A 14752-nucleotide genomic window follows, 5' to 3' on the forward strand; every position below is an offset into this window, starting at 1 on the left:
TGAGTGAGCTTGAGGACCCGAGTTCAGATCCCCAGCACCTGTAAGAAGTTTGGGCAATACAATAGAATGTAATCCTATTCCTGGAGAGGGGGAGTATGTTGGGAGGGACAGAGTCAGGCAGAGTCTCGGAGCTCATTGTCTAGCCAGTCTAGCTGAGTCAGCGAGCTACGGATCCAGAGACTACGTCTCAAAAAATAATGTGGAAAGCAATTGAAGACAATAACAAATGTCGACCTCTGGCCTCCAAACACATGTACACGCATGGGCATGTGCACATGGGCATGCGCGCGCGCGTGCACACACACACACACACACATACACACACACACACACACCACACACACACACACACACACACACACACACACACACACACACACACACACACATACACACGCACAAATTCACTTTTCAGGACCAAGGCAACATAGGCACCATTTTTACACAGGAAAGATGTCAGCATTATTGTTTCCCACCATAAACCTGTGAGATTGTTGTGATAACGAAAGGCAAATATGAGGATAAGCTGAAGAAAACAACTCTACCAAGAGAGGTGGCTTCATTCCGGACTCTCTCCAGCACAGAAGTCCAGCAGCATTTGAGGCTCTATGGAAACTACAATGGGAGGAAAAAGCAATTGCTGGGGCTGAGTTTAGCAACTCCTTTAAAGCAGGTGTTGAATTGTCATCTGATTTGGGATAGTTGGGACCAAACTTGGTCATATCTTAATACAGACCAACTTCCCAGGTACTCTTGGACCTTCTGAACTCATGATGTTCAACTCCTTGGTTTTGTCTCCGAGAGCTTTCCTCGTGATGATTTCACACAGCAGTCCTGGCTGATGGCAACCGGAGCATCACTTACCTCAGGTTCTCTTGTGGTGGCATAAACAGCAAGAGCATGTGTGAGTTCTTGTACCAATGCTGGGGACAAAGGTGCTCCTGAAGGGCCTGTTCACCAAGTTCTAACACTATCATTTTCTAAAGTGTCAGAGACTTAACCAACAAATGGAATTCACTAGAATTCCATTTCCTACATTAGTTATCCAGGGGTGAATGCGTCGAAGGAAGCTAGTACATGGATTAATTAACGCTATAGCACTAATGGTTCAGCAGACTGCCTCCAATAGAGTTGTATGGAGTCAGCGTCACTGATGAACTTAGTAGACCACCTTGAGTGGAGGGCATGTTCAGGTTACCACAAGTAGAAGGAGAAGGGAAGAAATAAAAGAATTTCCTAAGAGTAAAATCACCACATCTCCCATGAGCCTCTTAGAAAGGATTTGGAGTAGGGAGAGGAGAGATTTGAAATGCTTTCTGAAATATCATGGTGATGATATAGTATATTTCCCCAACTAGTATGTTGAAGCCCTGATGCTCAGTACCATAGAATGTGGTTGTACTGAAGTTCAAAGCAGGCACTGATCCGGTCTGACCAGTGTCCTCCAAAGAAGGAGAGATCAGGACGGAAGGAGACATGTGGGGATGTACAGAGAAAAGCCACGTGTCCTGGATGGGCTTTTGTCAACTTGACATAAGCTAGAGTTAGCTGGGAAGAGGAAGCTTAATTGAGAAATGCCTCCATCAACTTGGCTGTAAGCAAGGATGTGGGAGCGTTTTCTTGATTATGAACTGGTAGAGGAGGGTCCAGCCCACTGGGGGTAGTGCCACCCCTGGGCAGGTAAGTGGTTCTGGGTGGCATAAGAAAGCAGACTAAGCAAGCCATACGGAGCAAGCCAGAAAGCAGCACTCCTCCATGGCTTCCGTTCCTGCCTCCAGGTTCCTGCCTTGAGCTCCTGCCCTGACTTCCCTGCATGATGGACTGAGACCCAGAACATGTAAACTAAATAAACCCTTTCCTCTCCAAGTTGCTTTTGGTCATGGCGTTCATCACAGCAGTAGAAAAAAAACTAGAACACCTTTTGAGGACGAGGAAACAACTGACTCCAAACCGAAGAAAGAGGCTTCGGGAAAAAACCAAAGACTGCCAAGATCTTGGGCTTCTTGCCTCCAGAAATATGAAACAGAGAAATGTCTGTACAGTCTGTGTCATTCTGCTATGGAATCCCCAGCAAATGAGTGCAGTCATGGAGTATGTTTGTTTGCCATTCCCAGTCATTCGTGGGTATGTGATAAGACAATAGAACTTTCTGGAACAAAATAATTAAAAAGTTAATGCGTCCCCCTCTGCCCATTAAACTCCTGCCCAGCCTCTCTGCATCAAGTCTGTCACACGTTGCTGGTGACAGAGGTTAGAGGGGAGTGGCCTAAGTAGAAGAGATAGGTGTATGCTCTAAAGAGAAATAATGTGGTGGTGTAAGCATGTAAGACCTGCATCAATCAGCCAGGCGCACAGGCTCTGGAAGCAGACGGGGTTCTGGATTAACCAACTGGAAAGAAGCAGGTGATTTCAGAGATGAAATATAAAATTGATTCTTAATACCAGAGTCGGAGATGTGGTCCCTGTTGTCTTTTTAGGCACCCAGTCAAAGACATCCTGCTTTAAAGGTTCCCACCCAGAAGGATTAAATGTATTCCTTTGTAGTGTATTAAATATAAGTGAATGTATCACTTTAATTCTGTGAGATAATCTGGTGATTATTCACTAAGAATAAACTTAATTGTAATTTTGTGGCAGTTTCAATGTAGCTGTCCTATTCTTCACTTTCCGCTGTTCTTAGCATCAATATTTTCTTCAGGATTAGCCCCAGCAGTGTGAGATACTCAGCCTTAGATACACATGCTGTTGTAGAGCCAATTGGTCAGATATGGGGGTGACCTTCCCAGGGGAGAGACCAGCAAAAGGATGAATTTCCACCATTTAATCAACCTAAGTGTGATTGGCTATGATTCTTGGATAATTCCCCGTGGCTGAAATGGCAACGCTGGTTAAGTGAAAACAGGACCTTTTGGGAACGGCGTGGTGACTTACTTCATTTAACGAGTGATACTGTTCGTAGTATGAGGAGGAGGCCCGGGGGCTGACGGTGTCATTGGACGTCTGCTGCTGAATTAGAGCCTCCACATCTTCCATCAGGACGCTGATGACGAAGCAGAAGGTGAGTGGTTTGCAAGCACAGGGCTGGCCTCCCCACACGGCCCATAGCAGGCACAGAATGTGAGCTTGGGGGAGAGTTGCCAGCAGGTCTAATTTAGCAAGTAAAACGACACGTCTGTAAATGGAGACGAGAGGACCCCACAAACCTCTTTAGCCGATCCCTGTGGACACGGGTGAGAGGAACAGCTTCAGGACTATCCAGATCTTACCCTCCTCTACCAATATCTCTATTTCTTTCTTTCTTTTTTCTTTTCTTTTTTTTTCTCAAGACAGAGTTTCTCTGTGTGGTTTTGGTGCCTGTCCTGGAACTCACTCTGTAGCCCAGACTGGCCTCGAACTCACGGAGATCTGCCTGGCTCTACCTCCCAAGTGCTGGGATTTAAAGGCGTGTGCCACCCCCACCCGACAGTATCTCTATGTCTTGACAGGGATTCTTCAGTGTGTTTTTCCAGGAAAACCATGATGGCTGATCTTGGTTGTCAACTTGACACCTGGGCAGAGGGAGCCTCAACTGAAGAACTGCCTCCACCAGACTGACTTGTGGGCAAGTCTGTGGGGGCATTGTTTTTTGCATTGCTGGTTGAGGTAGGAAGGCCCAGCCCACTATGGGCGGCACCATCCCTAGGCAGATGGTTCAGGGCTGTTAGGTAGCTGAAAAGCCAGAGAGTAAGCCAGTAAGCAGCACTCTCCCATGGTTTCTGTTTCAAACTCCTGCCTTGAGTTCTTGCCTTGACATCCTTCAATGATGAATATAATTATGTAAGATTAAATAAACCATTTCCTCCCCAGGTTGCTTTTGGTCTTGGCGTTTATCACAGCAACAGAAATCTGACAAGAATACAGAGGTTGATGGACACCTGCTTCAGTCAGGTCAATATCTCAGTTTTCAGTGTAGGACACAGGAGAAGCAGCCTGCCTTTCTTTCTTGTGCTTCACTGGTGTATCCCAGATGTTGTGCAGGATGAAAGATGACCAAATATTTTGCAAATCAAAATACAGGGAAAGATAAAAATTGAGACTGTTAGCTTGCTTGCTCTACTAACTAGCCAAGTACTTTACCAGAATTATCTGTCAGCTAGGATGAACAATTTTGAATTAACTCTTATACTGATAAAAGATTTGTTATTTAGGCCAATGGCTAAAAGTCAAGACTTTGATGTCTGAATGTTTTGAGTTTGGCTTCTGCCTCCATGTTTCAACTGGCTGACTTTGGGAAGTTTCCTTGTAAGCTAAAAAATTTTTTCCCCTAAGGCTGGAGAGACAATGCGGAGCACTGGCTGCTCCTGCAGAGAATGTGTTTCAGATCCCAGCACGCACATGGTGCCTCACAACCATCTCTAACTCCAGTCCATGGGCTTTGGTGCCCTCTTTTGGCCTCTGTGGGTACTGCACACAGGTGGAGCATACACATACATGCAGGCAAAATACACATACGCATAAAATAAAATAAAAATAAAATGAACCTTTGAACGCTTTTCCACCTGCATCTGGGAAAAGCATCTACCTTGCACAGTTCCTGGAAAGGGGTAGTAAATGCCTCTAACAGATTATCAATAATTCTCCCAGCATATGATACAGAGGATATCCATCAGGACACATAAGACCCTGGTCTCTACAAAAGGACAACAGGGGACCCTGGCTCCTAGGTAGTGGATCAGGAGAGGAGAAAGTAAGCCAGAGAAACTAAAAGAGGGAATGGACTATGAACAGAAACAACACTCAATACACTGTTTTGAAAAAGTCTTTTCAAGTCACTTACGATCTGTGGTCAGTGTCATTTTATCCCCAGCGTGCATTTATAATTCCTACAATGACACAGAGGTGACTAAGTGGCAGGGCCAAGCTGCCAAGTCAGACCATCTTTCTAGTTCAGGGCTGGATCTTCAGAAACATTCACTAGCTTTGAGAAGAAAGGATCAGTGACAGAAGCCTACCACGGTGTAATGGTTCATACTGTCCACTTGACAGCCTCTGCAACAACAGTTCTCAACCTGTGGGTCGCAACTCCTTTGGGGGTTGCATATCAGATATCATTTACATTATGATTCCTAACAGTAGCAAAACTACACTTATGAAGTAGCAGCAAAAATAATTTCATGGTTGGGAGGTCACCACAACATGAGGAACTGTATTAAAGGGTCGCAGCACTAGGAAGGTTGAGAACCACTGCTCTAGAGTCACTGAAGAGATGGGTTTCTGGGCATGTGAGGGATTTTCTAGATTGGGTTGCGCCAGAGAAGACCCATTTTAAATGTAGGTGGCAGTGTTCCATGGACTGGGAGCCAGGGCTGGATGGAGAGGAGAGAGGGAGCCAACAGCAGCTTTCATTGTTCTCTGCTTCCTGACTGTGGATGGAGTGTGACCGGCTCCTGCCACCACGCTTTCCCTGCCACGATGGGCTATGTGCGATCACAAACCCTCCTGGGATGGCTATCCTTGCTGGTCCATTTGACTGCATCTGGAATTAACAAAAAACCTAAGCAGTAAGCATGTCTGTGAGGAAGTTTTAGTGAACTGGATCAGTTGGGGTAGGAAGACTCATCTTAAATCTGGATCATTTGAGGGCAGAAGACCCACCCTAAATCTGGGCCTCACCTTGTGGTGGCAGCCTACATAAAGGACACAGAAGAAGGCAGCTTTTGCTTTTTGCCTTCTTGCCCTCACTCTCACGGACAAGTTCATCTATCCTGATGCTGAGGTTCCTTCACTGGTATTAGAGCCTGCTTTCTCAGGATTCCAAAGCAGACTGAAGACCAGCTGAGACAAATAGTTCTAGGGTCTCTGATACCCTCTTCTAGCTCAGTGGGCACCAGGGACACACATGGTGCACAGATACGCATTCAAGAAAAATACCTACGCACATAAAAGTCAATAAGATGCTTTGCAAGATGCCCACTATTATGTATATACGTATGTATGTATGTATGTATGTATGTATGTATGTATGTATGTACGTATATTCATGCTATCAGTTCTGTTGCTCTAGAGAACCCTGACTAATACACCTTCCTTCTTTCCCTAGGTTTCTTGTGTTAGGTTTTTAATGAAACAAGGAGACAAAGAGTACCCACAGTGAATGACAGTTGTGCCTGTTAGATCTAGGAATAGAGTAATGACAGAAAGAGGAGGAGTGAGAGGTTCTGAAGACCACTGAGTATTAATTCAGATAAAGGATTGAAGTGATAAGAGATTAAACCATTGTCACTGAGTTGGGTCTTAGGTCTTATCACCAGCCTCTCAGAGACTGCCATGCCACCATTTTTAATTCACTCCATTTTCCCACGAAGCAATTATACCATTTTTTGGTCAAGCACATAGTAGGTGTTTGTCATAATTGTTGAATGGGCATAGCCAAGGTTACCTACCTAAATGGGATTCTGCTCACGTTTAAATGGGCTTTAACACTGTCGACATCCGATGCGTTCACAAAAAAATGGACTTCTTTTTTCTTTTCAATGAATTCAGCTGTCACTGGCTGCCAGAGAACGACCTACAGTTTCCAGGAGGAAATCAGTAAATCAAAAGCTGAGTTATTCATATCATTTGCATCTGTAGTTACATAAAAGCTGTGTCTCTAAAAGGGCTGTGACAAGGACACCTCTCAGCCACCGTCTCCACCCCACACACAGTAATACAAACAGTCATCCGACAGGGAGCTCTTTTCATTCACTGGCATTCTGGTTGCCAAACAGGCCCTGGAACACCCCAGATGCTTAATATTTGATGAGAAGATGAATAGACTTATGACTCTACTGTGGAGCTGGATATGTGTTTCAGGTGCTTAAAAGAAAAATGAAATTCTCTCTAGGAAAGAAGTTTGATTACATATTGATTTTGCTTAGTAAAGATCCCATGTGTTTGATATTAGTATCACGTTAGTGTCTCTTTCTTTCATCTAATGCCTCTGAATATTTACATTTTTCTCATTTTATGGCACTTCTCCAAAGTGCTTTCAGACTCATTTCCTTCGCTCATTAGAATACCATTTTGATATCAACCGGGCAGATGTTATTATTTTCTTTGTAAAGATGAGCCAATTAAGGATCAGAGCTAATTTGCCTAAAATCATATACCCGGCATCAGAATAAGCAATGAGATTCTAAGGTTTAAATGAGAATGCAGTATTGTGATGTATGTTTGAAAATGTCACAGCAAAACTCAGCTTTTTTTGTAAGCTAACTGAACAATGAAATTAAAGAATAAATGAGAAGAATAAAGTGAAATAAATTTTGTGATTTTTTTCACCTTTCTCTGGTGGAGATGTTTCATTTTTATCTTGCAAAAGGGTTTTGAACATGTCTCACTCAGTTCTGCTCCTGTCAGAGGCGCAGGGGACTCCTAATGGCCACCCACGTGACAACCTCAGGCCAAGGCCATGCTGCCCAGGGCTGCTACTCATGCCACCAGCACACTGTGAATGTGTTCATGCAGAGCCCGTCTTCCCAGAGGATTCTTGCAACCAAGGGTTTTGCTAAAGCAAAGCACTTGCAGCTACTTCTGCCTGACTTGGGAACTGCTTTGAGTCTGAGAACCATGACCCTTCTTCCCACAGAGTCATCCCCAACCTCACCCACTCCCACCCTCCATCCCCACCTGAGTGAAGGCACCTCCACCACCTCCAGCTCCCTCCGGCCTCTTTAGCCTTAGCAAGCACTCCCTTATATCTCCACACTTGTACCTCCAAACTGATCTGACCTCTACCTCTAACAAACGCAGGTTCATTCATTCTCTGCTGCCTGCCAGTCTTCCACACCTAGGACTTCCCGGGGAAATGGAATCCAGGAACGGGGAAATGGAATCCAGGAACGGGCATTTTAAGAAAAGTTTCCTGTGGCTTATACGCCTACTCCTTGGCTAAGAACCACTGTTCTACAAACAAAACACTGTCAACCGTCTGATACTGTAGCTGTTTGTGCTGACCTGCTCACAGCTTTGAGGTGATACCAGGGGTAAAGGTTTGGTTCTGGAAACAAAAGGTCATGTGGTAGCTACGGCTAGATACCTACAGATGGACTGGAGGGGGAACACAGTTTACAACGCACACAGGGGAAAAAAAAAAAGCTAATGTAAATGTAAGTTAGGGGACGTTACCTCATAGGTTGTAGTAAGATTCTGAAGAACTTGAACTTGCCTAGAGGTTCTAGGAAGAGCAGATAACACCTGGCCACTGGGGAGGAAAACAGGGTTTGAGTTAAATAACAATGTGAAAACGGTGCACGTTTACTGAAGGAGCTTCTAGGTCATTATTGTAAGACAGAAACAACACGTAAAGCGTGTTAGGATGTAGGCAGACTTGGGGTCAAAGGTCAACAGCATCTCTTATAGTCTGTACCGCTAAACAACCACAAAACCACAGCTCTCAGGTCCACAGAGCACTGGCCTCTCTCCTCTCCCTCCTGCGTGTGCAGGTGTACAAGGACTTGTGTGGGACAAAAAGCCAACAAATAAATCTGCTTTTATTTTTGCACATGGAGAACGCAGAACTCTAGTTTGCTGTCACTGGGAGTGTGAATCAGTAGAGCCATCATGGAAAGCAGCACAGAGTTTGTTCAAAAGATTAAAGACAGAGCTGGAATATGATCTGACAGTCCTGCCGGGCATAAGGAAATAAAATTAGCATGTCAGAGAGACACGTGGGTTCTCGGTTTTTTGTTGCAATGCTCCTCACTGCTGTGGCAACCATCTGAGTGTCCATCCGTGGGTAAGTCGATAAAGAAAATGTGATAAATACACAGACACACACAATGGAATAATACCCAGTCATTAAAAAGAATGAGATCCTTGGGGCTGGAGAGATGGCTCCATGGTTAAGAGCATTTGTTGCTGTGCTGAGGAACCGGGTTCGATTCTCAGCACACACATGGCAGCCCACAACCACCTGTCACTCTGGTTCTAGGGGAACTGACATCTTCTTCTGACCTCTTCAGAAGAACACAGTTCACATGCTTACAGGGCAGGCAAAACATTCATACACGTAAAATAACATAAATAAGTCTTTTAAAAAGGAGATCCAAGGGCTGGAGAGATGGCTCAGTGGTTAAGAACACCTGTTGCTCTTGCAGAGGACTCAGGTTCAGTTCCCAGAACCCACAAATCTCACAACCATCCATAACTCCAGTTCTGGAAGATAAAATGCCCACTTCTGACCTCCTTAAGCACCAGGTGTGCACATGGTACATATATACACACACACAGGCAAAATATTCATACACATAGATAAAAAATCTAAAGGCAAACAGTTTTTAAAAGAATGAGATTCTGGGGCTGGAGAGATGGTTCAGTGGTTAAGAGCACTGGCTGCTTTCCCAGAGGACCCAGGTTCAATTCCCAGCGCCCATATGGCAACTCACAACTGTCTGTAACTCCAGTTCCAGGAGATCTGACACCCTCACACCATTTCACATAAAATAAAATTAAATTAATTATTTTAAAAAAGAATGAGATTCTGTTGTGTTTGATAACAGAGATTATGTTAAGTGAAAATCCAGGCGCGGAGGGACACATGATATCCACATGTATGTGATGATACACCCTGTAATCCAGAGCAAGTTCCAGGCCAGCCCGAGCTCCATAGTGAGATCCCGTCTCAAACACCACCACAACTCCATCCACCCCCACACACAGGAAGAGAAAGACACAGGGAGACTTTCCTGACGTCCTTGGAGGTCCCTGTGGGCTTTTCCTCCTCTCTCACATTCCCACATCCCATTTTTTCACCTTGGCTTTTCATCTCTTGTCTTTCTTTATGGCAGTGCTTCTTACACACAGCTGTGGGTTGCTGTCTGTGTGGATTCTTGAGGAACTGTTTGGATTTATTTGATTTTTATTTTAGAAAAAGTAAGGAGTGCGGCTCAGTGGTAGGGTGCCTGCCTTGCACATACCACAAATTTAAATTTTTAAAAGGCCATATTATATGCCCTCCTCTGAATGTTATTCTCACTTTACAGTTGTATTTTCAAGGTTATTGTCATAGTGCACGTGTTACAAGAATTTCCTCACAAGTGGACTCGCTGATTCATGAGATACGCCTCACTTTCATCTTACAGGGCGATGTCAAAGTAGTCCTCACTTTTTTCATTCATCTGTGTTTGCCGTGGGAAAGGGTTCCTTTGGTCTCCTCTTCCCAACACTTGACGCCATCTGCCATTCCACTTCTCCAGTCAACCTAGCACAGAGATCTTAACTTTAATTCTCTGACTAACTCACTTTAAATTTCTGGCCTATCAGCTACATATATTTTTTTTATGTTCCAATTATTTAGTATTCCAATTTTATACTTATGTGTTATTTTTATCCAGGTTATTTGCTCATTTTTTTCTACTCATTCCTTTGTATCTTTATAATAAATTAACTAGTATCATTTGTTTCTTTTCTGGGTAGTAATCCTTAACAGATTCTCACACGCAAATGTCTTCTACCAGTTTTCAATTAGTGCCCCCACTTAATTTTCTTTTGTTCTTTCTACTGTTGGGGTTGAACCCAGGGACTTACATATGTTAGGCATGTGCTCTGCTGCTGAGCCACATCCCTGACTTCTCTAGAAGATGTATTTTTATCCATCATTTTCTTAAAGCTTTGTGTGCATAAGAGCTCTTTCCAAACCTTGGGACACAATAATAGTCATCTATGTCTTTGGTCTTTCTTTTTAATTTTTATTTTATGTGTATGGGTGTTTTGCCTACATTTGTGTGCAGTGACCATGGAGGCCAGAAGAGAGTGTCAGATCCTGAGAACTGGAGTCACAGACAGTTGTGAGCTGCCATGTGGGTGCTGGGAATCAAATCCAGGTTCTGAAGAGCAGCCAGTTCCCTTAAACCATACCTTCAGTCCCCCACCCCATTGTCTTTCCTATTTCATCTTTCAAGCCATTGGAAGTTATTGGTAGGAAGTGTAGCAAAGGAATTCTCCCTCTCTCCCTCTCTCTCCTTTCCTTTCCCTCTTAACATTGTTAGGGGCCAGCTGACTCCATTTTTTCCCTTTTCCTAGTTAAGCATAATGTTAGAATCTGATTTATTCTATGTTTTTCCCTATGCTGTTTTTCTCTAATCATGTCCCAAGCTAATGGTCAATTTGGGTTTGTTTTTTTGGTTTTTTGGTTTTTGTTTTTTGACTTGTTCTTCTTCTATAACCTTGTGATTTACATATCATAAATACATACATACATACATTGTTTCATGGCATGTTCCAAGAATTGGTTGACCATAAGATGTTTCAAAAACTGACTAACAAAATTACTAACTGCAAAAATTTCCACTTTTGTAATCACTTGCTATGTTCTTCAGGCTTGAGCTTGACTATGAAAAGGCTCCCCTACTTTTTAGTCAGGGCTGCTTCATTCTCTTACTCTTGAGGAGACTGCAAGTGTGGCCTGGGCATAAAACAAATTTTTACCTTGCAACATTTCGGTGTTTGCACCTGGTTTTCAACACCACAACAAACATCATTTCATCATTTAAGCATCTCCAAAACCTTCGATAGACATCTATGTCAATATTGATACGGGTTAAGTTTCCATACCAGCTGACAGAGAAAACGTGCCTCAAACCATGTCTTCTTCCTGGGCTGCAGAAAAGTTGCATCCCCAGGACTTTGCATGGCTATGCCGAGGCCTGGGGTTTCAGCCAGTTGGGATGTATGGGATGTGCATGGGCTCTTCTCCTGAGGCTGGAGCAAAGAATGTCAAGACATCGAGTTGTATAATGGAAACAGTTTACACCTCCCCTCCCCCCAGAATGGAAGGTACAAGGGAGAGCCTATGTTTTCTATTGATAGGTGACACAAAAAAATGTCATGGTGTGGAGGATTGTGTCCTTCTCAAATCTGTATGTTGAAATCCTAATCCCTAAAGTATTGGCATTAAGAAGTGAAGGATTTGGGAAGTGAAGAGGTCAAAAAGCAGAGCCTTCTTGAATAGGGTTAGTGTCTCAGAAGCCTGCGAGTGACCACACCCATCCCCTCCCGCCCTGTGCACGTGGTGGAAAGACATGATTTTTGGAAAACTCTGCTTGTCCTTTGGCTTGGGCTTCCTGTTTCTAGCACAGTGAGATGTTTCTGTTGTAGAAGCCTGTAGTTGAAAGCATTTTGTGGTTGTCATAACAGACAAATGGACTACTAATTGAGGCTTTATTGCATTGGGCAAGGCTATTTCAGGACTTATTATTAGCTGTTGTAGCATAATCTGGGGTGCTTCTCACCAATATAGTGTGGCTCTTTCTGGGCTGTTGTGATTTACTGGAGTTTTGTTCTCTGTCTGTCTCTCCAATGTGAGGCTAAAAGCACAGAGCACCATGCCTGGCTTTTTCACACTGGTCCTGGGGATCAAATGCAGGCTACTCAAATCTTCCAACTAACCCTCAGCATCTTACAAAACGAGCTCCTCTGCCTCCTCACTCCTTTGCCTCTAGAAAAGCCTCTTGGGGAGATCTGCTTTTTGGCATATAATTTAAAATTCAACACCCATGAGTTTATTGAATGTATAGGTTCATAATTTGAGGAGGATGGATGTACTCACGATTCTGAGTCTTCTTATCAAGACCCACAGATTTCCCAGTTTGGCCTTCTTTCATGTCTTTTGAAAAAGTTTTATCCATTAATCTATTGCATATTTTAAAATCATGCTTGTTCTAACAGCATTACTTTTCTTTTCTAAACGGTAATTGAATATTCCATATCATAGTCCTTTGTTGTGGAGATTTACAAATAAAGTTGATTTGGGGATATCAGTTTTCTTACTACTCTCATTGTGTGGTGTTTAAATTGTCAACCAGACACAATCTGGAATCATCTGGGAAGAGAGGCTCAAGTGGAATTGTGTAGTCAAGCTGGCATGTAGAGGGATTGTTTTGATTACATTAATTGTCATTGGAAGACCCAATCTACCGTGGGCAGCAACATTCCCTGACTTGAATCCTGGACTGTACAGAGAGAGAGGAGCGAGCTGCTGGGTGCCACATGTCTTCATTCTCTCTGCTTTTCATGGGAGGTGTGACCGGCTGTTCCATGTTCCTATCGCCTCAACTTCGCCACAATGATGGACTGTAACCTGGAATTGTGAACAACAATAAACTCTTTCTCCTCTAAATTGCTTTTGTCATTGTGTTTTATAGACAGTGACTAGAAAGGGAATTAAGATATCTTAGTAATTTGATCATTTTAATGTAGTTATTTGAAGATCTTTCTCTTTGCAAACAGTCATTACAAATGTACACACACGTCTACACTTCTTTCATTTGAATGCTCCTAGAGCCTTTGGTGGAGGAAGGGTCTCTTACGTTATCCTGTTGGCTGGCACTCTATAAAATACTGAGTAGAAGGGGAGATGAATGGTGATTTATAATTTTTAAGGTTTCACCATTAGAATCCTTATTGTAGGTGCCTTTTCTCTTTGCTGAGTGTTTATCATGGATGGCTGTGGGCTTGACGTGTTTTCATGGGTTGAGCACATGGGTTTTCTGTCTTACTTTCTTAATTTGGTGAGTGGGTTGGTTTCAGTACTGACGTGATGGGCTCTGTTTCCTCACTTTTGCTTTGTGTAAAAGAAGCTTTGCACTCATTCTGCAGCGCTACACTTGGAATTCCCAGTGATGCTTGCACAGTCTGGGGAACACATTAGTGTGACTCAGTGTCAAATGACTTTATGTTTGTAAACCATTTACTCAGAGAGGGAGGATTTCTTAGCAGATTCATTTCTACAGCTCACCATCCAATTTTGCTGCAGGAGATAATTATATAAAGAGAAAAAGGAAGCAGGGGTTGGGGAATTGTAGGTATGTATGGAATATGTTACTTACAATAGGGTTATCAGGTTTATAGTTATACCTCTGGGTAACATTGCAAGAACTGTGATATTTAAATTAAAATCAAGCTATGTCAGGGGCATTTTCAAGAGGAGAGGTGTTCCTTTTTTAATTTGGGGCAAATATTTTCATTGAAATATAAAAATACATACTTTTTAAATAAAAAAAATTCTCGTTTTATTAAAAATTATTCTTTACGCTGGATGTGGTGGTACATGCCAGCAACCTGGTATCCAGAAGGTTGAGACAGCAGGATTGCAAGTTCTCAGCAAGCCTGGGTTACATGAGTTCAAGACCAGTCTGAGGTAACAGCAAAACACTAACAGAATAGCAATAACAATAACAAAATAATTTTGAAAAAAGTTCGACTTTGCTTCCAGTTGAGATGGAAAAATAAGCATCAGATACACCCTCTGTGTGGAATAACTAAAAACAACCCGGGCAAAATGGATGAAGCAAGGGTACTGCAGACAGCGGGCATCAGCAATGCCACCAAAGGCAATGCAGTAACCTGAACTGGAGCCCGGAACACGAGGAAGATGCTGATGGAAAAACGCGCCATTGTTTCTTAAAACCCTGGAGTTCGGTGAGCAATGGCCAACCAGTGCTGGCTTCTCAGTTTTGACAAATGTGGGGAGATGATGTAAGATGATGGCGTTAGGAGGGACTGCGGGGGCGGGGGAGGGGGGTGAGCAACAACTACACTGTGTTTCCTTTGCAAATTTCCTGCCAGTACTTATTTTTTAGGATTTATTTTTTGTTTCTCTGACTCTGTCTCTCTGTCTCTCTCTCACTCTGTGTGTGTGTCAACGTTATACTATGTGTATAAATATGGACCCACAGAGGTCAGAAGAGGGTCCCAGATCCCCTTTAGCTGGAGTTGGAGGTGGCTGTGAGCA

The 14752-nt window shown here is 43.3% G+C and overlaps 1 protein-coding gene across 1 annotated transcript in view; it reads right to left on the minus strand.

Moving 5' to 3' along the window:
* Cpb2 (carboxypeptidase B2) overlaps nt 1-14415 on the minus strand; it is a 38415-nt gene extending 24000 nt beyond the window's left edge. The window contains exons 1-5 of the mRNA XM_052734226.1: nt 14319-14415; nt 11449-11539; nt 8149-8224; nt 6423-6547; nt 2932-3040 (exon numbers count right to left, since the gene is read on the minus strand). Coding sequence (XP_052590186.1) covers nt 2932-3040; nt 6423-6547; nt 8149-8224; nt 11449-11539; nt 14319-14415 — 498 coding nt within the window. The remainder of the gene's footprint in view (nt 1-2931; nt 3041-6422; nt 6548-8148; nt 8225-11448; nt 11540-14318) is intronic.
* Nucleotides 14416-14752: the final 337 nt, after the last annotated feature.

This window comes from Peromyscus californicus, unplaced genomic scaffold, assembly GCF_007827085.1.
Source record: "Peromyscus californicus insignis strain IS unplaced genomic scaffold, ASM782708v3 Scaffold_12__1_contigs__length_115047231, whole genome shotgun sequence".
In the NCBI taxonomy this organism is placed as follows: Eukaryota; Metazoa; Chordata; class Mammalia; order Rodentia; family Cricetidae; genus Peromyscus; species Peromyscus californicus.